General features: G+C 41.6%; 1 protein-coding gene across 10 annotated transcripts in view; it reads left to right on the top strand.

The window, feature by feature from the left end:
• Positions 1-24,235, top strand: part of PDE10A (phosphodiesterase 10A) — a 198,655-nt gene that overhangs the window by 127,004 nt on the left and 47,416 nt on the right. For 9 of the 10 annotated variants that reach the window (XM_081188207.1, XM_081188205.1, XM_081188201.1 and 6 more), the window contains 2 exons: positions 14,969-15,097; positions 20,698-20,726. In XM_081188207.1, the coding sequence (XP_081044333.1) occupies positions 14,969-15,097; positions 20,698-20,726 (158 nt within the window). Of the gene's footprint in view, positions 1-14,968; positions 15,098-17,947; positions 17,968-20,697; positions 20,727-24,235 lie in introns of those variants that run through there. The other variant, XM_081188202.1, reaches the window with a different exon arrangement.

The following is a 24,235-nucleotide window of genomic DNA, read 5'->3' as shown; positions in this document are numbered from 1 at the left end:
AAAGGCAGCTCTGTTGAAGCATTTTTAAAAACATCTTATTGCTTTCCTTGAAACAGAGCCAGAATCCTGTCTGTTCAAACTATTTAGTATTATTCCTAAATTACTTGGCAAGCACGAATGTCCACCAGAAAAGTGTTTAAATCACCGTGTGCAATATTTACTTCATTGTGCTGTTGGAATCAGATACGGAATGCAACATGCAGTGTTTGTAAAATAGGAAGACTCAGCTAAATTCTGCATGGCTTAAGGAAATTGTTCATAAGTTCTGAAGTTTGTCTTGCAAAATAGTCAGAGCTTGGATCTTCAGTTGCCCTAACACAAACAGAAGGGCTCCATCTGTTCATGAAAAGCTTATTTGGTATAATGAATGCTCCTACTGGTGAAAGCAGAGTGTGTGTGTGTGTCTGTGAGGGGGGGGTATTTTCACTCTCCTTTCCTTGGAGTCTCCAGCACCACCTCCTGCATTGCTCCAGAGCATGGGTAGGCAAACTAAGGCCTGGGGGCTGGATCCAGCCCATTCTCCTTCTAAATCCGGCCTGTGGACGGTCTGGCAATCAGCATGTTTTTACATGAGTAGAATGTGCCCTTTTATTTAAAATGCATCTCTGGGTTATTTATGGGGCCTGCCTGGTGTTTTTACATGAGCAGAATGTGTGCTTTTATTTAAAATGCATCTCTGGGTTATTTGTGGGGCATAGTAATTCATTCATTCCCCCCCAATATATAGTCCGGCCCCCCACAAGGTCTGAGGGCCAGTGGACTGGCCCCATGCTGAAAAAGTTTGCTGACCCCTGTTCCAGAGAGTCCTACAATCTTTTAGAGCAGGTTGTTCGGGAGTGGGGTGGGGGCAGGAGAAGTAAGTGAAAATTGTGCCTTTGACCAGTTGGAGCATTCCATGAGTGGACTTCTCCCCATAGAAGCTTAGGGTGCAAGTCCATATATTGTGCCAGAAAAGAGAGAGAGGGTACTAAATGCAAATAACTTCTTAGAATTTGCACATTATTTCAAAACATTACATAGCCCATAGTTTGGAAATAGGGTTTTGTTTTTTTAATAAATTCAAATACTCCAACTTTTTACTTAGTTGGAGTTCTTGCTGGCCCAAGTATGGCATAGTGATTAGAGTGTCAGACTAGGATCTGGGAGACCAGGGTTCAAATCCCCATTTGGCCACAAAGCTCACTGGGTGACTTTGGGCCAATCACTGCCTCTTAGGCTAGCCTACCTCACAGGGTTGTTGTGCGGATTAAATGAGGAGGGAGGAACCATGTATGCCTCCTTGAGCTCCTTGGAGAAAAGTGTGGGATGTAAATACAATAATTAAATAAAAATAACAGTTTATGTTGCATTTCAATTTTGTTTAAATACGTTCAGATATACTCCAAGGATGGCTGTATATATATTTCTTTATTTAACTCAGAAATAATTTCTTTACTCAATATATCTCTGTTTAGAATAAAAAAAATAATGTTCCTACTCTGTGCATTCATTTTTTAAAGCTATTTGGACACTCATCATGCCTATAGTTGGTTGTTACTGAAATGTACGTACATTGCAACAAATTATTACATAGTTACTACCTTGCCTTTCCCCCCCCCCCTTCCCTTGAGACTCTTTGTTTAATTATGCAACTCAAATAATTCTGTTTCAAACTTAAGACAGTTCTGCCTGTGTTATGCCTCTGGGTTGTTATGAAGGACAGTTTTGTGTTTTTCTATTTGAGTTTTTCAGATTTATCAGCTGACAGTGAAAAACAGTTTTCTATGACATGAGGACATTTTTGTTAATTTGTCAGACATTTAAGATTCAGCAACACAGAACAGTTCTTAAAACGTGTACTATAAGACTAAAAGAACCTCATTGGTTCTGACTGAGGTTCCATCTAGTGCAGCATTCGTTCTTTAACAGTCACCTGCCAGCTTCTTCTTGGGTTCACAGCACCTGTAACTCTGCCTCTGGACTTGGAGGTTCTGTGTTGCTACCATTGCTCACAACTGTTGATAGATCTGTCCTCCAGTAATTTGTCATACAGTCGTACCTTGGATCCTGAATGCCTTGGTACTCGAACGTTTTGGCTCCCGGACACTGCAAACCTGGAAGTGAGTGTTCTAGTTTGCGAACTTTCTTTGGAACCCAAATGTCCGACAGGGCTTCCGTGGCTGTAACTTCATGTCCTTTTATAGAAGTAACTTTACTTCCCTCAATATTTCCCACTCTCAAATAGCTCTTTCAAGATTTCTCATCTGAAATGGAAATTATGAAAACAGATGGATAATGAGCTATGTTTAAATGAGTGTTATTTTTGGTATAATTTTTACATTGCCATTACAAAGTACCTTGAGAACAGTGAATTATGGCTTACTGAAAGAAAGAAAAAAGATACTAGGTAAGACGTGCATAATAATTACTTAGAGAAGAATGGAGAAAATTCTTGGATTCTTCTGGATAAATCAGCAACCCTTTCTCTCTTTACTGCTGGGGAGACACCCAGTGGACCAGGCTAGGCAGTCAGGTGAGGCTACCCACGTGTCAATCACCTGATGCCACAGGGACATCAGGTGACCTCTTTTCATCTATGTAATTTGAAATCAGACTGGGGATAAAGGCACAGTGCTTTGCAAGGCATGACATACAACTGGCCATTGGTGCTTGCAGAGCCTGGTGTGTGGCGCTTTGCAAGGCCTGAGGATAATATGATGTCAGGTGCAGGGCAGGTGGACGTGGCTTGGTCAATACTGCCTTGTATGCCAAATGGAGAGGCTTGATGGGATTAATTAGGCCTGAGGGCTGGTCTCCACCCTTGTTTTAATGTGCATGGCTGTGGAAAGAAGCAAAATCAAAGGGCATAATGGATAGATGAAGCAGAGCCATGAGAGATCTAACAAGAATGTCATGTACGTTGGAGACAGATGTCACTTTAGGAAGTTAGTAGAAGAAAACAGTATGAGTAATGTTAAGCCTCTGTTTCTGACATGAAAATAGACTTGTACAGTCATACCTCAGCTTGAAGTTGCTTCAGGTTGAGCGTTTCCGGGTTGCGCTCCGCGGCAACCCGGAAGTAACGGAACGTGTTACTTCAGGGTTTCGCTGCTTGCGAATGCGCAGACGCTCAAAATAACGCCACGCGCATGTGCAGAAGCGACGAATCGTGAAGTGCGCACAAGCAGACGTGGGTTGTGTTCTGCTCTGAATGCGAACGGGGCTCCAGAACGGATCCCATTTGCATCCAGAGGTACCACTGTATTCACAGCATGCTAAACTTCCTGCATTGTAGTCTATGGATTTAAAACCATTTAAGGAAGAGCTGCAGCATTGGAGGGAAACCTGCAGCTCATGGACCTAATTAGACCCATCAGAGGTTGGTCAGCCAGGCTGTTTAATAGCAATGATAACAATAATAACAGCAGCAGCAGCAGCAGCAACAACAAATTATTTATATGCTGCCCATCTGACAGGTTTCCCCCAGCCACTCTGGGTGGCTTCCAACAAATCAAAACATCAAACATTAAAAACTTTCCTGTACAATTGTTTACGGCAATTGATGCCCTACTTTTCCAGACCTGTTGCCATATATGGCATGAGTTATGGGAAGGCTCAAACTGTGACGCGAGACTTGAAGCCAGGCTTCCTCAACCTCGGCCCTCCAGATGTTTTTTGAGACTACAGTTCCCAGCATCCCTGACCGCTGGTCCTGCTAGCTAGGGATCATGGGAGTTGTAGGCCAAAAACATTTGGAGGGCCAAGGTTGAGGAAGCCTGCTTTAAGCTGTGACTAAAAAGGAAAGAAGATTTAGGATGGATTGTTCCTGATTTTCTCTTTGAATTCAAGTCAGGGATACAAAGGAACATGTTTCCTTTTCAGGCACAGCTTGAATTGCATGGATTGAACCCACAGCTGCCTGCAGGGAAAGCTTGTGAGGGCTGCATGGAACCCATATGTGCTTTGCAGTTCTGTGCTATGCATTATTACCACACTGTTTCAAGTGTAATGCACACTCATATGACCCTTGTACAGAAAGCAGTTCTGGATCTAAAAAGCTGTTAACTTACACTCAGTACTCAGGTTAGGTAGGTGCAGTGGGTAGTAGGTGCCAGATTCTGCCTATTCCCTCACCTTCCCTCTCAACTGGAGATAAAAGCTGCCAACATAGATGGTGCTGATCTTGTATTGGCAAGGGGAGCCCCTTGTAAGTGCATGAGTAGGTACTGTGCACGCACTTCTCCAGGTCCATTTTTTATTTTATGTTAGAAATTCTGTGTATCCTTTTTTATGCTGTTCTAAGCAGTCATGATCTGCCAAAATCTAACATTAACATGAATGCTAGCCTGTATCAGTGAGAAAGGTGTCTGTGTGATATTTCAGCTATTATGTGAGGGAAGAGTGATAATACTGGTTTTATTTGACGGTGGAAGAAGATTGGAAAAAGTTTAAAGACTATTTACAGAAATATTGTAAAATTAATGAATGTTAGAATGATGTTGGATAGAAATTAAGTGGTTTTTAGCTGTAATACTATAAGGGAATATGAAAAATGGATTACTAATAGGTATAAATTTAATGTCACAATATTTTAAGATTAAAGATTAGGATAAATAAAGAGGGGAAGGATTTGCTGAACTAACAAACTGAACTGGAATACAAAAAAGGGAGGCGCGAGGAGGTCCGGGAAACAAGCTAATGGAAAATAAGTAATGGAAAGATTGAGTTGTTTTTAACTGTTTTTTTATTTTATTTTGTATTTTTCTTTTTTCTTTTTTCATTTTGTAATATCTTGAAAATTTTAATAAATATCTTTTAAAAATAAATAAAATACTGGTTTTATTTGAGTAACGGCTGTCTTCACTGAAAGGTAGAATCATAGAATCATAGAATCACAGAGTTGGAAGAGACCACAAGGGCCATCGAGTCCAACCCCCTGCCAAGCAGGAAACACCATCAGAGCACTCCTGACATATGGTTGTCAAGCCTCTGCTTAAAGACCTCCAAAAAAGGAGACTCCACCACACTCCTTGGCAGCAAATTCCACTGTCGAACAGCTCTTACTGTCAGGAAGTTCTTCCTAATGTTTAGGTGGAATCTTCTTTCTTGTAGTTTGGATCCATTGCTCCGTGTCCGCTTCTCTGGAGCAGCAGAAAACAACCTTTCTCCCTCCTCTATGTGACATCCTTTTATATATTTGAACATGACTATCATATCACCCCTTAACCTCCTCTTCTCCAGGCTAAACATGCCCAGCTCCCTTAGCCGTTCCTCATAAGGCATCGTTTCCATGACCATTTTGGTTGCCCTCCTCTGGACACGTTCCAGTTTGTCAGTGTCCTTCTATTAGTATTAGCTTTAAAATTTAATACAGTACTGTGATATTTGGCATTACCCATACTCAGAGTTGAGCTGCTAAAATGGATGAACTTAAGTAACATACGCATATTGATTTCAGCAGGTGATTTCAGCAGGTCTACTTGGAGTTTTAAAATCACCCATAATTACTGATGCTATTCAGCTCTTAAGTGCCACATCTAGTGGATGCAGTGATGATTCCATGCAAATATGGCCTAATTATGTTTACAACTGCATAAATATAACTGAGGTTTCATTGTATTTGCTGCTTCTTGCCATATTTATGTGTGTTCCTCTTTCAGAGTTGCATGGCCATCAGTAATTTAAAAACTTCAGCAACCCATTAAAAGATTCTGTAGTCCATAGCTGAACCATGATTTGAAAGTTTCTAGTGTGCCCATTCCTTAAATAATGAACTGAATTTGCATTCATATCTAGCTATTACATACCTAGGCTGCAGTCATTAGCTCAGGGGCGACTAAACATTCTTTTGGCTCAAAGGCCACAGTGAGGATTTGCCACCTCTCTGAGAACCACGTGCCAACCTGAGCCCAATTTATATGTGCACATACACACTCAACCTCAGGGGGGGACAGATGAACATGGACGCACATGCACATATTGACATACACACAGAACCCCTTCTGCCTCTGGCACATCATCATCACCAAGGTTTTGAGATAGGAAACAGAGGGATGCTCTTCTGTTTCTTAGATCTAAGAATGGTGCTGCAGCAGAAGGAGGAGGGACTCTTTTGAAAAGGTAAGAAGCTCTGCTGTCAGACTGTTGAAGATCTCTCCAAAACAGTGTGAGGACAACAGTGCCACCTGTTGTTAAAAAACAAAACCCTTTTTTCTGAAAATGCAGGCAAATTACTGAGAGGCTTTGTTTGCCATCCAGAATCACCTGGGGAATCAAATTCAGCCTGCAGACCATAAGTTAGCCATCCCTGATTTAGCTCATGTATAAAATCACTAAAGTCAGTTGGACACTCTTGAATATAACTGATGGCATGTGGGATAATATCCTTAATGTGGAGTCTTTGTGTTGATGGAACAAGTTGGTTGGATACCATTCCTTGGACTGGCAGGCTTAATCTACTGTTGAGGGGCTCCTATGCCTATATGTTTCATCAGCTCTGTCTTGCTTGGAAGTTAAGGATGGTCATGCAAGGGGGTTCTGGCATACAGGTTTTTGTACAGTGGCACCTCGGGTTAAGTACTTAATTTGTTCCGGAGGTCCGTTCTTAACCTGAAACTGTTCTTAACCTGAAGCACCACTTTAGCTAATGGGGTCTCCTGCTGCCGCCGCTGCACAATTTCTGTTCTCATCCTGAAGCAAAGTTCTTAACCTGAGGTACTATTTCTGGGTTAGTGGAGTCTGTAACCTGAAGCGTATGTAACCCGAGGTACCACTGTATATGTGCACCATCCTCGGAATGTAACTCCTGTGCAAGATGCAATTGTACTACATCAGAAGAAATGTAACATCCTTGATGTTCAGTGAGCCCCTTGTATTGGTAAAAAATCTTTGTAAATTGAGCTCATTAATGTTGGTTTTTGTTTTTTCCTGGAACGATTAACTTACAAAATATTTTAGTGAAGAATTTAATTAGTGATTTTTAAAGTAGGATTATTTTTCCTTTGTCGTCTAGCGTGTTAAATAACTTTATTTTGTAACCTAAGTGTTCTATATGTTCCCACAGGGTGCATCAATTTAATGGCCTTGGGTTTCATTTTGCTCAGTTTATATGAGCTTAGCAAATGAGACGGCACTAGATCACATAAATAGAAGAGAACATTATGGTTTGAAACTGATTAAAACTGTATTTGGGATGCGAGGGTGGGAAATTAAAATAATTAATCCTGTGCTAACTGATTAAAAAGTCAGTAATGTCCACTGGCGGGAAATGGGGGAATATCAAAACAGCAAAAATCTTAGATCATGAACTTTTTTAAATAACTAATGTTAATACAGTGGTACCTCGAGTTACAAATGCCTCAGGTTACAAACGCTTCAGGTTACAAACTCCGCTAACCTGGAAGAGTTACCTCGAGTTGAGAACTTTGCCCCAGGATGAGAACGGAAATTGTGTGCCAGCGGTGCAGCGGCAGCAAGAGGCCCCATTAGCAAAAGCATGCCTCTAGTTAAGAACAGTTTCAGGTTAAGAACGGATCTCCAGAACGAATTAAGTTCGTAACTAGAGGTACCACTGTATTTTAGTGTTCTGTGTATGGAATGCTCATGGGCAGAGAACAGTAAATGGTGCCTTTGAAAGTTTTTGTGGGCTAATATTTGGATATGCACAATTGAGCATGAAACTTTATTGCATGTGGTTTCCTGTCAATCTTCTTCAGTAACAGCAAACCAATGAATAGAGGGAGCTAATATATCTGATTTATAAATCTGAAATTCCTGTCAAATGAATTTAACAAGAAGTTCAAATGATAATTTTGTTGCACTTGTGCTGAAGGAAGCCGCTGGTTTTCTTTAGTCTAAGCAGGGAACAATCCATAAAAAACCTGAGGTCTGCTTCTCCTAATGCTTATGCAGAGTGATCATAATTAAGGCTGAACTTTGTAATTTAGCCCATAGATTACATGTAATAACAGTTATCACAGAAAAAAAATGTTGGTTTTGAAGGCTTAGATTATCGTTAACAGATGAAACATTTTCTTGGGAAGAAGTATCCATCTTCTTTCTAATCATGCCTCTTAATTAAAGGTTTCCCTTGCCTTGCTCTTATTTACTGTACTTCCTTATTTCCCTTTGAAAATAGTGGGAATGCAAAGATTGAAAGCAGGTAAAAGGAAACCTAACAAATGGGAAAAGCAGTTGTGAGATGGTATTGCCTTCTCAGATAAAAGATCTATATCAAGGTAGCATGTGACAAAGGTTTATTTTTAAAATGGGTTTTAAGACTATATGCTGCTCACCCTTCAGAACTTGAGGTCTCTCCAGTCCCTGAATACCCTCTCTGCTACAGGTAACTCACATCTTGCACAAGGGTTTGGTTCCAGGGGTCCATGTTTGTATGCAAAAAAGGATAAAGCCATGAACCCCTGGAACTGGCTCCTGTGCAGTGTGCAGGACTGCCTATCTGGTTTTGGGAAGGTAGGGCTCTGCCAAGGTCCTAGAGTCCTCCTTCCTCCTTGCCCAAAGCCTAGTAGGTGCTTGCTCAGCTTTGGGAAAGAGAAGGGAGAAGTCTATGACCCTGCCAGAGCCCTTGCGCCTGATGCCCTGTTTACCCAGCTTTGGAAGGGCTGTGTGAGGCCTCTGAAATGCTGAAATGCTGACAGAGCCCTTGCAGCATCTTCCCAAAGCTGGGTAAACCGTGATCACAACTTTGCGCATGTGGGATGGGGGAAATAGATAAACGGAGACTGGGTTTCCTCCCTCTCCATTTATTTATTTATTTCCTCCACCAACCACGCAACGCTGCAATCGTGTAAATAAGATGCGAGTTACCTGTACTCCGCACGGGCAGTTGGAGAAGGTGTAAGGCAGGCATAGGCAAACTCAGTCCTCCAGATGTTTTGGGACTACAACTCCCATCATCCCTAGCTAACAGGACCAGTGGTCAGGGATGATGGGAGTTGTAGTCCCAAAACATCTGGAGGGCTGAATTTGCCTATGCCTGGTATAAGGGCTTTTTGGTGGGAAAACAAAGCTTGGATTCGATAGGAGAATAAATCAATTATACAGTGGTGCCTCGCAAGACAAAATTAATTCGTTCCGCGAGTTTTGTCGTCTTGCGATTTTTTTCGTCTTGCGAAGCATGGTGTCGGGAAAGTTTTGGAAAAGCTTCAAAAATCACCAAAGTCTTTAAAAACCTCAAAAAAGGCTACCACACTGCGTTCTATGAGTTGCTCCTCGAAGTCAAGTCGCAACTGTATTAGCGGTGTTAAGAAAAAGGAAACAAACTTGCAAGACGTTTCCGTCTTGCGAAGCAAGCCCATAGGGAAAATCGTCTTGTGAAGCAGCTCAAAAAACAAAAAACCCTTTTGTCTAGCGAGATTTTTGTCTTGCGAGGCATTTGTCTTGCGAGGCACCACTGTATTCTCTGTAACTGAAAATGATACTTTCAATTTGTTTCCACTAAAACACATTCTGTTTATTAGTGGTTGACAGATTTTGTCCAAGCACAACTGTTAGGTACTGCTTAGGGCTTTTTTTGTGCTGTGCATTCTTCACTTAAATGGATTGTGATTCTTTATTTTATTTTATTTTTAAAAAAAGTCTGACTTGAAAAGGATATTATAAAATTACTGTTGAATTCTGATGTTTTGAACAAAGAAGGGATTCATTTAATGGGATTAGCTTCTAATCCAAATGAAGCAGTGTACACACATGCCATGGATGCCTTAAAAAATTACTACAAAAAGGGATTTCTTACCTGTGGATTTTGTCTTGATAAGAGGCAGGAAGGTATTCTGTTCACTCCTCTTGCATGCCTTCTGTCATCCCAATAAACTGCAGAATCCCCCCTTTTGCATGCTGAAACAGGAATTCACAGGGTAGGAATTTCCTGTTCCCAGGATATGCAGGACATTATTTAGTTCTTTGGGATGTACCATCCTGTCTCATAGTGGATAATGTTTTTAAAAAACCGTATTGGAGTCTCATGTGGTTTCCCACTTCAGGGTGGGAAAAGCTTTCCCAGAATGTAAACGCCAATTTAAGGTCACAGCCTTGCAATCAGTCTAGACTCTGAAGTAAGACTTATTAACAGGCAGTGCTTGGGGGTGGGGTGCAGGTTAGGATTAGTACAGTTGTGGATATCTGATTCTAACATTGGTTTTTAGAAACTCATATATTCATAGTTCTACAAAATTCATTTTTAAAAAATGATTTACAGTAATGCATCTTGATCTGTTGTGCTCTAACGTACTCAGGGGTTCTCTGTGAACATAAGAGCTGGGTGAACCTATGGATTGTGTTACTTGCATATATATGCAATGTAAACAGGACTGTGTTTTATGATGCTGTGCACTTCCAGTTTGTCTCTATTTTTGGGTGGGATCCAATTGGCCAGTTCAGGTTGCATAATTAAAGTTGGTTTGGAGCTCTTGCCCAACCAACCAGTCCTGGCACCAGACTTTTGCAAGAAGGAAAGTGACAGGACATAGAAACTGGAAAGCGGGACAGCATCTGCTTGGTGTAATGTCACCTAACCTCCCTGCGAGCTAATCAGAATGAATGCTCAGTAAACACCCAATGTCCTCTAATCTCCCTGGAAACAATAAAAAAAGTCTCTTGAATAAAACAGTAAATAAATAAAACAAACTCTCTTGAAGCAATCCTGGGTGTTCTTAGCACTAGATTCCATCATTCAGCAGGAATATTAAATGGTGGTATACACATGCTTTGGTTATAACTTAAAAGCAGAAGAGATTTCACTTACATTTATATTCTGCTCCATAACCAAAGTTTCCCTGGCCATCTGACAATGATCAGTTAAAATATTCTAAAAATACAATTTAGAAATTTTAAAATGCAGAATGTGGCATTGAAAAGTATTAGGCAGCATAAGAATAAAACAATCCAATAGAATTCTCAACCAGTGCAACAGATCTAAAAGCAAAAACATTTGACTGGATTCAACTAACCTGGCGTGTTGGTGAAAGCCAGCAGAAGGACTCCAGCTAGTGCACAAGAGCTCCCCCCCCCCAATGTTCCCTCCCAGAAGAAAATCTGCTCTGGAGGGTCAGGAGAACCAACAGAACAATGTGGGGGTGGAGAGGAGACATGGTTCTGTTTGACAAGCAGAAATGCATGCATTGATGAAAAAACCCTCTTAGTGCCATGTTGAATTTCATCCATTAAATGCTGCTAAAGAGCCATTAAAAATCTGCTTAGAATTCTGGGGAAATAAGAATGTCCTCATATCAAAAAGGATATAGTGGGCACCAAGGGAGCTTCTCTGAAGAGGACATTCCATCATCAGGGTGTTATAGCCAACAAAGCCTTCTTCCTGGTAGCCAACTGCTTCACCTTATTTGGTGAGGGCACCTGGAGAAGGGCCTTCAGAGGTGACCTCATTGTCTGCGTAGCTATATGTGGGAGGAGGTGATCTATCAGCAAATGATGCAGGACTTAACCAGCACCATGAACTGAGCCAAGAAACACTGGGAGGCAACTCTCGGAGGACAGGAGTAATGTCAGATCACCCAGTCCCAGTTAACAAGCTTGCCACCCTATTTTGGACTGACAAAAAATTCTAGACTGTTTTTGAAGCCAGCTCCACACAAAGTGCATTGTAATAAAATATTAACAAGAAGGTAGCAAGAACATGGATAACTGGCAAGGCTATCTCTACCTAGTTAAGTGTGAAGTTTATGACCCAAAGCTGATAAAAGGCACTGTGAGCTGGTAAGTCTATAATTCAAAGCTCACTAGGTAGGTAGCCTTAGGCAGACCATGTATCCCTGCACACGTGTAACTTGCTTACAGGCCATGTTCACAGACCAGAGTGGGGCCGCACCTTTAGTCTTACTCCTGACTTTGGATTTTTAAAAGTAAACAAACATGCATTGTGAGCAATTGTCTGAATAGAAGGGCAGAGTTGCTAGACGCTCCTTGTGCCTAGATGTTACTTCAGGATGGAATCTACACACATATAAACAATGCTGTGAAAATGCTTTTTTAAAAAAAGTTTTGGAAAATACATTGAATTTGGCATAGCTCACTGTCGCCGTCTTGTGTCACATTTGTATATTGCACTTTACAACACATTTAAAACGTTTTATTTGCAGCTGTGTAACTGAGTCCCCTGACACCCAGTTGTACTACACATGAGCAATGCATAAATAAGGTACATCTCTCAGCCACAATACCCCCATAAGAATAATACTGACTTTACAAGTCAGTTGTTATAAGGATTATGAGTGTATATGAAGTGTTTTGAATGCTTTAGAAGCATTACATAAAAATATTATTATTGTAGAAATAACGATGATGTAGGAATAATTTTTTATTATTTGTGCTAAAACAAATGTTTCTTATCCACGCATTCACAGTGAGAAGCAGTAGTTAAGGAGTTATTCTAATTAGTTCTGTCCGTCCCCAGCAGAACTAATTATCACTTTTGTATTCAGTGTGTTTTCTGTTTGTGAAAACATGCAACTTACTCCCTCTAGGCGATTTGCTGCACTTGTTTCCGACACACCTTTGAAAAATATTTGTATCGTATTGCTCTTGCAACGTGAAGATAGGAAATGGATTTTTGCAATGAAAAACTTGTAAGATCAGGAAAACCTTGCATGCTAAACTCAAAGTTATGAGGCGACCAGAGCTGCTTTTTAAAAATTATTATTAAATGTAAGCTGTTGTTTTTCTAGTACAGTGTTTTGAAGATACTTGTTTTAGTCTCAATGACTGTGATACTGCCTTATTATGCATAAACAGGACCATGGACATCAATGGGCTTTAAGTAAGGGTAAGTGAGGACACAGAAATGACTCTGTCATGAATAATGACATTCTGTCATGTATGTTAACATTTTCTGTTTAAAATTCTACCATATCTGTCAGGCTATTATTATTGCTTTCAGTTTATTTGTGTATTTGATTACTTCAGTACTCTCAGAACTGTGCTATTGTTTGCCGCTGTTACCCGCTCGTTATCTTTAAAGTGAGAGTCTTTATTTTCATGCTGTAGAACAGGGATAGGGAACTTGCAGCTTTCCTGATGCTGTAGGATGCTAACTCACATTTTGGCCAGTATGATGGGAGCAATAGCCTCAAAACATCTGGAGATTTCCCATTCCTGCTGTACAAGTTGCAGGCATGAAAGACAGACATACTTCCTGGTTTGTCTATTCAAAGCAGGCAAGAAACATTCCTAGTACAAACTTGTTTAGTACCAATTTCTTTAAGTTTGGTATGCTTCAGATGTTGTTGGGACTACAACTCCCATCAGCCACAGTCATCATGACCAGTGGTCATGGATGATGGGAGCTGTGGTTCAACAATATCAACAATCAAGCAGGGATGAATCGTGACACACAAAACAGGTGGACCAGCTTTAGGAGGTTTGTCAGTACTCGCATGCAAGATTTTTGCCTTGTGTTTGAAACTTATGAAGGGAGCTTTTTGGCCATTTTTCTCTGGGAATAAATACTCTTGGAACTCGCAGCTCTGTCTTTGTGTAATGACTAGAAGATGTGTGAGGCTAGGTCAAGCTTGAATTATGCTGGCAGAGATTTGTTGCCCTGTTTCATTTTTGGAACTTGTGGGAAAGTCACATTTGAACCATTGAAGAGCAACAACGGTTCAAGCTCAGAATTGGGCCATGTCTGCTTAAGTAGCCAACTACATGTGTACCGTTTGCAGGCTTTATTTGTTTTTGCCAATTGTAATTCCAATGGAGTGAATCTGGTGACATTGCAGTGGGACATGGTATATTTTCATTAAGTACAATTCCTTTCCTTTGAAAAAAAATCATCACAATACCTCCTTTATAAGATTCCACTTTCTCTTTCCTTTCAGTGCAATAACTTGAGGTCTGTGGTTATATCCAAATCTTAACTACTCTGCTTGTGTGTGTGTGTGCATACTTGTCTCTATTCGTATGCGTATGCTTTTTCTTTGGAAGAAGAAATATATTTGGAAATAGCTCCTATTTTGTTTTGTTTTATGAGATGAATAGGGTACTCTCCAGGTCATGACCTTGCACTGTGCTGCTGAGAGGAGTCCTAGTACACGCCATCATTCAGTTGCTATCACACAGTGCTATCTGGCAATGGCAATTTCTTCGCTCTTTGCTCCTCCCGCCCCCCACTTAGCAGTAGAGACTTGTGTATTGCTTTCAACCCATGTGCATCCACTGTTGCTTCTTAGATCTATATCGATGGATAGCACACACGCAGGTGAGGTGGGGTGGGAATAGGGCTGCCATACGTCCGGAATTTCTTGGACATAACTGGAACATAGCAGTTGGAAACAGTGTCTGGGCAGAAATTGCTTAAATGTGTGGGAAAATTTGGCAACCCTTATCGGAAGCTTAACACCTTGTGTCCTGATTTTTACTTTTTGAAATATAGCAAATGTCTGGTAATCTTTATTTTTAGATCCACCCCCCCCCCGATATTTCATGTGCCATCTGAAACTTGTTCAGACACATGTATCTGAAATCACTGAAGTGTTGCTTTGTCAACTCAGTGCAATGTTTCCTCAAAAATCTGTTTCTACTTTAACAAAACACACACTAATTAATGCATGTTTACATTAATTAAAGTTGTTGCTTTAATTAATTTTTTAAAGAAATCCATTTAGTTACTTGTCTACTTGGCTCTCTTTCAAGGTCCTCCAGACACTTGGCCCTTCATATTTACACATTGGTTTTCATTTGCCAGTGGCTCAGCAACTGTTTGCCTACCTTTATCTTTCTGCTCATGGGTTGATTTCATAGTGGTCAGTTAGTGGACTTTCATGCAATTTGTTACTTGCAGACTGCAGGCCTCCATTATATCTTTCTGTTATCACCTTTTGAATTATTGCAAAGTTTTCAGGCCAGGTGATTCTGATGTACATGGCACAACAGAGCTCATTCCTGATTGTCTTTATTGTTATTTCCATAACATTTCTCATTAAAATAGTCATAGTATAAACAGCAATGTTCTCTTTTTCAGGTTTGACAGATGAAAAAGTGAAGGCCTATCTTTCTCTCCATCCCCAGGTACTGGATGAATTTGTGTCAGAAAGTGTAAGTGCTGAAACAGTGGAAAAATGGCTGAGAAGGAAACACAACACAGAGGAAGGTAATATCTCAGTAACTTTTGGAATCATTCTCCTGATGATTGGGCTGATTCTGGAATTGTATTTCCATACAATTTTGAAGCTGCAGTTGTAGGAATAGAATCATAGAATCGTGGAGTTGGAAGGGACATTGAGGGTCATTTAGTCCAACCCCCTGCAATGCAGGAAACTCAGCTAAAGCACCCATGACAGATGACCATCCAACCTCTGCTTAAAAACCTCCAAGGAAGGAGAGTAGTATGTCTTCTCCTCCTCCTTTCTGAGAAGTTATTTTGACTTACAAGCACAGCCATAAATCAACGGAGTTGGGCTTCCTTGTGCCTCTAGTGGGCAAAGGCAGGAGTAGCTATTACAAGGAGATAGGCTGTCCCCTCTTCAGTTTTTTGCTCTTGCCTCAATAAAGCAGTCGCATTGCCTTTGGCTCTTCTTATTTCATCATCTTGGGTTAGCTTATTCTTCCTCACTTCACTCTTTAACCCTCTTATTATTCTTATTCTTATTTCTTAAAAAAAGAAAAATTCTAGATCTCTCTTCCCCCTTTCCTGTTTCCCCTCTTTAGAAGAGGGAGAAGCAGGCAGCTTGCCTGGGGCGTTTACTCCTGGCCACAGTTTTTATCTGATTTCACCGATCATGGCTGTGGGCTGAGCTTGGCAGCAGCTAGGATGCTAAAAAGCTTCTTGGAAGCTCTGCAAGTGGCTGTGGCAGTGCTTGCCCCCACCCTGGAAATCAGAGCAGCCCTTTGCAGCTTTGGTTACAGATTGCATCCCTTTGGTACCAGAGGATTCTTACAGGCACAACTATGTTTGTCAAGATTCCCCCCCCCCCCGCAATCCATGACAGAAAGGGTTTCCTGACAAGGCCCAGATGGGCCCAGTGCTCCTGAGCAGGCAAAATCAGGCCTTTGGGACCCACTGCTTCCTTGCAGCAGTTGTGTGTGGTCACCCTCTGTTCCCTCATAAGACTCTGCCCTCCCTTAAAGGGTGAGATGGCCTCTTTGGGCTCACAGCAAGCCCTGATGGGCGATTGTGAGACCCAGCAGCCCCATAAGGCTTTGCGAAACACGAAGCATCTACAGTCTACTGCCAGTGTAGTGCAGAAGCAGTTTAGGTGGGAAAAGCAAGAGAAGTGGACCCATAGTTCTAGAGACAACGTAAGACCAGTTACCCTTGTTCTCCCTGCTGTTTCCTGGCCACTGCATGTCCAGTTCAGTGCCCCAGAGGAAACTAGCTCAGCACAGGTTGTGACATAGGCTTGTCATTCCTCTCCTTCCTGGGCTTTGAGGATTATCCTTCTGCCCATCCTCCACTTCAACACAGGCCCAGAGATCTTCCTCTCTCTACCCCAGTCAAGATTAAAGCTGATGCCAAACTATTGATATTGTCCAAGAGGATGGACATCATGTTGTTAGCCTGTATCCTGGGTCTATGCATGTTGGCCTCACAATTCACTTCACAGGCCCAATTGCACGTGAGACAGCTTCAGTGGTTCCTCTTACCACACCAATGGTTGATTATCCACAGCAATCATCTCTATGTTCCAATCCCTCCACATTTACAAGAGAGCATGCACTGGTGGACCAGGGAGACCAACCTTTGGAAAGGTTTGGCTACCAAAGAACCATAACATCAGATACCAAGCCTACAAGACTGGGGAGCACATTGCGAGGGACAGTTAATCTCAGCGGACTGGACAGCCACCAAGTTCCAACACAGCGTCAAGTGGCTCAAACTCTCTGTAGCACAACTAGCCATTCAGTACTTCTGCTGCGGGTGCCTGCCCCATGTCTTGATTAGAACAGACAACACGAGTGTGCAATCCTAGATAAACAGAGAAGGAGGGACCAAAACAGATCTGCAACAAGAGACTACTTTGTTCCTGTTCTGGGCAGAGAAGCATCTCTTTAGCATCTCTCTGAAACACATCTCTGGTACATCCAACACACAGGCCAATTGTCTGAGTTGCACCAGGCTGGATCCAAGGGAATGGATGCTTCACAACTTGGTGTTCAGACACCTTCAGGGAACCCTGGGCCCTTCAATGTAGACCTCTTTGCCTCCCATACTACTACTAGAGGTTCCAGGACCCAGGAGCAGAGGCCTGGGACATTCTGATATCACCATGGCCTCTTGGATTCCATTATGCTTTTCCTCTGGTGGTGATCCTACCAAGAATTCTGTACAAGATATGGGAACAGGCACAACTAGTCCTAGTGGTGCCCCCCATTGGCCCCAGCGTCTTTGTTTCTTTGAGTTTCTAGTTCTGACAGTGATCACTGCATGGACACTCCCAATCCTACCAGACCTCATATCCCAGGGACCAGTATTCCACCCAGATCCGGCTTTAGAGTTTACTGGGATGCAATAAAAGCAATGTGTAATTTAATATATTATTCACCACAGTCAATATGATCTCTGTACTTGCTTGCCAAGACAGTTGATGTCTGTTTTCATTTTATTGACATTTGCTCTTAAATTTTGATACAAGAACTTCATTACAAAGTGGGAGGTGGGAGCCTCTTGGACCTTCAAAGGTGACTCATCCGCCTGCATAAAACAGCCTCGCTTCTTCAAGGCTGCTTTCTCTCTGCAGAGGTGAGCACACCTCTATTGTCATAGAACAAAGCACTGTGATGAAACAGCCTCAGAAGATCCCTTGAGGGAATTCATCACTGAATGTTGAGCTGAGCAGCCTGCAGGAGCAAAGCAGGCACGCCACAAAGTAACAGTTCGGGTTGTCCTGTATATAGAGAGTCTCCTTGCTCCTAAACATTTTAAAGGCTTTTGCCATTTCTGTGTTACAGTAAAGTGAAAGCTCTTAATTCTGTTTGGAGAGGTTGCTGCTATATAACATTAAATTCAGGGAGTTGTGGCAGGTATAAATTCATTTGGAAGAAAAGCTACAGAGAAATGCGTGAAGAGAAAAACATTTTAGAGTTGCATTCTTTTTCTTCTATGTATTTCAGAGATGAAATGAACATGTCACATGAAATAATATAATTTTCATGCTTTTTTCTAGTTACATGTTTAATTATTTTCTCCACTGAGTGTTTTTTTATTATGCTGATAGCTCAGTTGGTTAGAGTGTGGTGCTAATAATGCCAAGGTCACAGATTCGATCCCCGTAAGGGACAGCTGCATATTCCTGCATTGCAGGAGGTTGGACTAGATGATCTTCAGGGTCTCTTCCAACTCAGTTATTCTATTCTATTCTGTTCTGTTCTGTTCTGTTCTGTTCTACCATGAATCTTTACTCCACAGCATTCATCCCTTTGTCCCACTCCTTTTCCACTCTTTAGTGCTAAATGAGAGCAAATCTCAATCTGGAGAGAACCTGAATTGCCATTTGCTCTGAATGAGTGCTAAAGAGTGGTTTTCCCTGGGGGGAAAGCAGCAGGACAAGAGGAAGTGTGGATAAGCCCTTAGGAAAAAGGTAGAGTATTATTCAAAACAGATTTGTTCAAATATCCTGAAGAAATAAAGGAATGTATGTTCTTGTCATTTTTCCAGTGCTCGTGTTTGTCCAGAGGACATATGAATATTTGCTCAGTGTCATATTTTCAGTCCCTAGAGTACAGTGCATAAAATACGTCTTTAGTACAAATGTACGTATGTTGTAGTTACAGTAGGGTTCCTTCGGAGAGAATGCAATAGTTCCCTTGACGTAAATTTGTTCTACATTGGATTCCTGCTCTCTCCCATGTGGTAACCTATCATTTCTACTGCTAATGATCCCCTTACCCTTGTTGACGTTAGCAGACAATTCCCAAGGGGTATTTCCTTTTGTTTCTCTTGTCAGCTGGTCTGAAAAGAGGGAACTGTTCAGTCTTGACTTTTCTGCAGATGTTGAGGATTGCATTGCAAAGTTCAGCAAAAGTCTGTTTGTTTTCAATGTACTCAAGAACACAGAAACCAAGTGAGCCAGTGAGCCAATATATTTTATATTCTGTGACAGATTAACATTAGGAGGAGAGAAGTTACAGGAATTTACTCTCATTTTTAATCATGCAGGATTATTGTTTCATGGTTATTTTGTTTTGGCTTTTTTTGTATAAAGGAACCTCAACGCATACAGGTGAAAAAAAAGATACATCAGTCAGAACATCACATTGATTAGTGAGGAAAAGCAACCATTTGCATTCAGCTTGAAATCTTTCCAAACATTGTACAGTATAGCGAAAACAAAACACAGAGACTGTTACAATTTGTTCTTATGTGACTGAGCCAAATCTGTAGACTTTGGCTGGTCTGTAAAACACCAGTTCACAGCAACTTGAAACTCCCCTAGGTATTGCCCCATCCCATAAGCATGTCCTCAATTTAAAAATGCATAATTCCATATATATTGGTGGGTTAGTAATCTGGCAGGCAGGCTCCAAAGAGTGTGCAGCAGAGACAGAGGACCAGGGGAGTGACCCAGGAGAGGGGGCCAGTGATTTATGGGGTGTCACACCACCTGCAAGGCAGGAGCCAGGGAAGTGAGACTGAGAGCATTTGAAGGTGGAGGAAGGTGCACAGGATGTGACGGAGGAAGAAGGGATGGTTCTGGTGTGGGATGGATTAGTAGATTCTTCACTTTCCCCCATCCCACTGTCTCCTAGAACCAGGAGGGGCTTGAAAAGGAAAGAGCAGCAATGACTTCCATGCAGGAGAAGTCTCATGCTGTGGGCATGCAACCTGTCAGAGGAAGGTATATAAGGCAGGGGAGGGGAGTGGCCCCACTGTTGCTGCACCTGCTCCATAGGGCAGACCTGTGGACAGTTGCCTAGAGGCTAAGAGCACTGTGGAAGCTGCTGTAAGTGCTTCTCTTGCCAATAAAGAGTTAATTATTAGACATATGTCTTCCTTCTCTGGACCAGGCTGTGTCAGCACTCAGTTGGTGCAGTGTTGCCAGAGAAGGCACAAGAAAACTTCTCAGCTCTATTCCACCAATATATTTCATGTGTCTTGTTTAAGGCAGAAGGTTAAAGAGCCAGACCACCCCTAGCCTGGCGCTCATGGTGGCCTAGGCAGAAGGTGGGCAGTGAAGAAAATGCCCCTTCACTGTGCCAGTTCCCAGAATGGGGCAGCAAAGAAGTCTGGATCAGACCCACTGCTGTCATATGATGGCAGCATGTCTTCCCCCAAAATGCCTCATACCGGGAGGTTTCCTATGCCTGCTGCTGGTGGGGCTGCAGCCTCTGGTAACTTCCACTTGCCCATTGTTTGGCTGGGTGCACCAGGGAAGAATGTCATGGAAATTTGCAGTTCAGATTTCATACCATCTTACCAGTGCCTTTAGCAGCATTGAGGTGCCATAAGATGGACATGTGCCCAAGGGTCTGGATTGTAGATTCAGGGAGCATAGAAGTGTGATTTTTCCCCCAGTGCAAGCTGCAAATATGAGCCATAGATTAATATGTTGAATAGATTTGAATTCTTAAAACTTGCCCAAATTAAGTATTCTACTGAAAATAAGGATGTGGAATAAAACAATTCGAAATATATTGTGATGTAATAGACACTGAAAGCAGCAGTAGGATTATTTAACGTTGGATTTTTTTTGAAAATTAAAATTATCCCGAACTTTCCAGTAGCATCTAATTGTTCGCTTCCTTTTCTTACAGATGTTTCGACTCCTAAGCATATCAGCAGGGTAAGTACCGTACAGGTGTGTCTCTGTTCCCCAGAACATAAAACTGTCCAAGCAGCCTTCTGTTGATTTGAAATGAATTTCCTGATGCGTTGCACTTCATTCATTGAATTAGCTCCAGAGAAATTGCTGGTGAGCACACTAACAACTTTCAGACCAATTAAAATACCATTCAGAGCCTTAAGAAGTAAATAAGGACATGGTACATTGCAACCAAATGTATTAAAACTGTGATTAGGGATGTGTGAGCCACCCCCAGCTTGCCCTGGAAATTAAGCGAGTTTGAGAAAACAAAAACCCCCTATTACTTAAGTTTCATCACTCTTTCCATCCTCTTGCCTTGCACTGTGAAAACTTCCTCCTCCCTCCTCCCTCCTTCCAACCTGCAAAAAAGCCTTCCTTTGAGGAAGGGGGAATGGCTAGCAGGTGTGGAGGGCAGAAAAGGCCCCTTGGAGGCTGGATCCTAGTCTATTTGAGTGCGGAGTGTGCATTTCCATCTCTCACCTTTCAGATACTTGTTTTAGCTCTAGCTGTGGCAGCTGGTTCTCTCTTGCTAAGTGTTTTCAAGAGGAAATCACTTGCATTGTAGAAGGAACATGAGGTAAGGGATGGCTTAGGCAGCCACCATTTCTCTAGGGCTTTTTCAGTACTGGCCCTGACTTGGTGGAACGCTCTGTCACAAGAGACTAGGGCCCTGTGGGACTTGACATCTTTCTGCAGGGCCTTCAAGACGCAGCTATTCTGCCTGGCCTTTGGTTTGGACTCAGTCTGACCCTTATGGTTTTGATCTATGGGCTACTTTTAGAATGAGGCTGCATTTTAAATTGCATTTTAACCTGTATTTTAAATTGGGTTTTCCCCCTATTATGTTTTTACTGTACTTTTACTGGTGTTAGCCGCCCTGAGCCTGGCTCTGGCTGGGGAGGGTGGGGTATAAATAAAATTTATTATTATTTATTTAAACTGCCCTGCTCAAACCGTTGTACTCTGGATCTGTGCATACTTCACAGGCACTAGGTTGGGGCAAAAGCAGCTGGGGGAGTTCCAGGGGTAACATGCCTGGTTAAAAACTTCCTCCCCCCCTCCCAATCCCTTGTCAGCAAATCACCCCCTTCCAAGAGCATTTTGCAGTATAGAAGGGATGTCAGGTTAATGTCACACATGGCTGCAATGTAGTGTGCCATTTTCCCCTAAATAATCCACACTGCTTTTGTTAACTTTGAATGAGGCTATTGTGTGTTCCAGAGTGCTGCTGTGAATACAGAAATCCCAGTGTATAATTCAAGGGCTCTCTGAATCACAGCCAGAAGAATTAATATTTCCAGATTTCTCATGCAATTGCATATGGAGCAACATTTGAATCTATTCGGCTTAGCTAAGGAATGAGTGACACCAAATAGGTACCCAATCCTAAGTGATCTTCCTGAACTTTGTAACAAAGAACTGTAAAAACTGTAACATTGGAAGGGACCTTGAGAGCCATCTAGTCCAACCTCTTGCAGTGCAGGAATTCTTTGCCTATTGTTGGGCTTGAACTCAGAACCCTGAGATTAAGCTATCCTGAATTGCTTATAATTGGGTATCTACATTATATATGATTTTATGTATCCTTGTGAAGGTAAAATTGGTGCTGATCCTTTACCATGTAAAGGTCTGATTAGTTTCTGAACTGAGACCTGCTCAAGTTATTTTTGGTTGTTGTGATTTACAGAACATATTCCTTTCAAATGCCAACTTGAAACATTGATAAGAAGAAATGGTATGCTGGAAATGTTGCAACATTGTAAACCATTTCCCAAATTATGCATATCGTGAGCAAATCACTGAATAAAAAGCATCTTACTGTTTTGAAAAGTAGTTCATTGATGGAAATGCCTTAAATTATTAAAAGTTTTAAAATGGAAATGTACTTAAAATTTTCTAGCTAAACCATTTCCCTGTGTGCCATAAAAACCTGACTAACAGTAAAAAGAAAAACTAGACTCTTAGTTCTTATTAAATCAGAGTGTCCGGCCATAATTTCTGGAGTGAGTTTGTCCAAGCAGTCTTTGTTCTACTGGTATGATATCACTGTCAATCTGAGCTGTAGGAGTCCTACTGTACGAATGCGCTTAATCACAATATAAAATGCAGCCCCTCAAAAATGGAAAATACTTTCATGAGATTTTCTTTGCAACACACCTCTGCTCTTTCCAAGTAGAATGTTTTTGCATTTTCTGTTTGATGAGTCAGGGAGTGGAAATTGCAGACATTTCCCCTTCCTTTCTTACCATGCTATAATCCCCTCTCTTTATTTATTTCTCCCATCTTAGCACAGAGCTTTCTAGACTACAGGTGGATCTCAGTTCACTGCTAAGGATTAGTTAGAGAAATATCAACATGAGGTGTTATTTTTCTGCAATTTTTGCAGTCATTGTAAGAAATACACATCCCACCTGATGCTGGTAATTTGAGATGCAGCTGTGTGAAATTCAGCCATTGAATGCTGCATGTATTTTATTTCCTATAGTTCCAGCTCTTTCCCCCTATGCCAAACTGAAGATAGCACTAGGAAAACTGTTGGAAGTACTTCATTGATTGCTGTGGCATGCTTTCAATAAAACATTGCCATCTGTTGCTAGTAGTTCTCTCATGCGTTGCTGCTGTATTTCTTTAAGGGCACATGGACACTATAAATGTTTACACTTTCTGGCTTCTTCAGGGGATCCTGGGAATTGTACGTCTGTGACGTGAAGTGTTATTGTTTCCTACCTGTTGTGCTATGCTGTGTTGTGCTGGAGGAAATTACAACAGTGAGGCTGAAACATTCACAACAACTGACTGCAATCCTATATACACTGGTAGTAACACCCATTGAAATTTATGCATAGGATAGTTCCATCAAGCAGGCTTAGGTTTTGCCGTCTTTGTGAGAAAATATTGAAGACATATCATGGAGGAGAATGCATATATATTTTGAGAGAGACAAGTTGCTCATTTGGCAGTATGTGCTTGCTCACATTTCTTCCTTGGCATTCAGCCATATTTAGACTTGGTTACATGTGCCCTGTGGGTGTAGAATCTTCTGCTGTTGTGTATTATACATTAGAAGATGTGCACTTTTAAGTTATACTTGTCATTCAGCTCATCATCCTCAGTAAGTTATCTATAATGCATTTACTTGGGGTTTTCTTCCATAACTTTCAGCTGGCTATTTGTCTAACTCTTAATCTGAAGCTGAAATGTGAGAGCACAAGGCAGGAGTGTGTTGCCCTAGGGCTTCATGTGGCCTCAGTCTAATTTCATGCATCCCTTGACATGGCAGGAAGAGAGAGAAAAGGGGATGAAAACAGAGAGGAATGGAGTGTCCAGGGATTTGTGTTTGACCCCCCCTCCACCAACTGAACTGGGAGGAGAAGGAGTGGTGACTCTATCGCTGGCTGATGGGCAAGTCATAGACAGAAAGACGTGGAAATTATACTTTACTAATGTATTGCCTTGGCAATATGGAAATTTAAATTATGGTATTTTAT

The sequence above is a fragment of the Podarcis bocagei genome, assembly GCF_964188305.1.
Source record: "Podarcis bocagei genome assembly, chromosome: 3".
Classification (NCBI taxonomy): domain Eukaryota; kingdom Metazoa; phylum Chordata; class Lepidosauria; order Squamata; family Lacertidae; genus Podarcis; species Podarcis bocagei.
The sequence above is the reverse complement of the archived record's forward strand: the minus strand, read 5'-3'. Positions and strand labels throughout refer to the sequence as shown.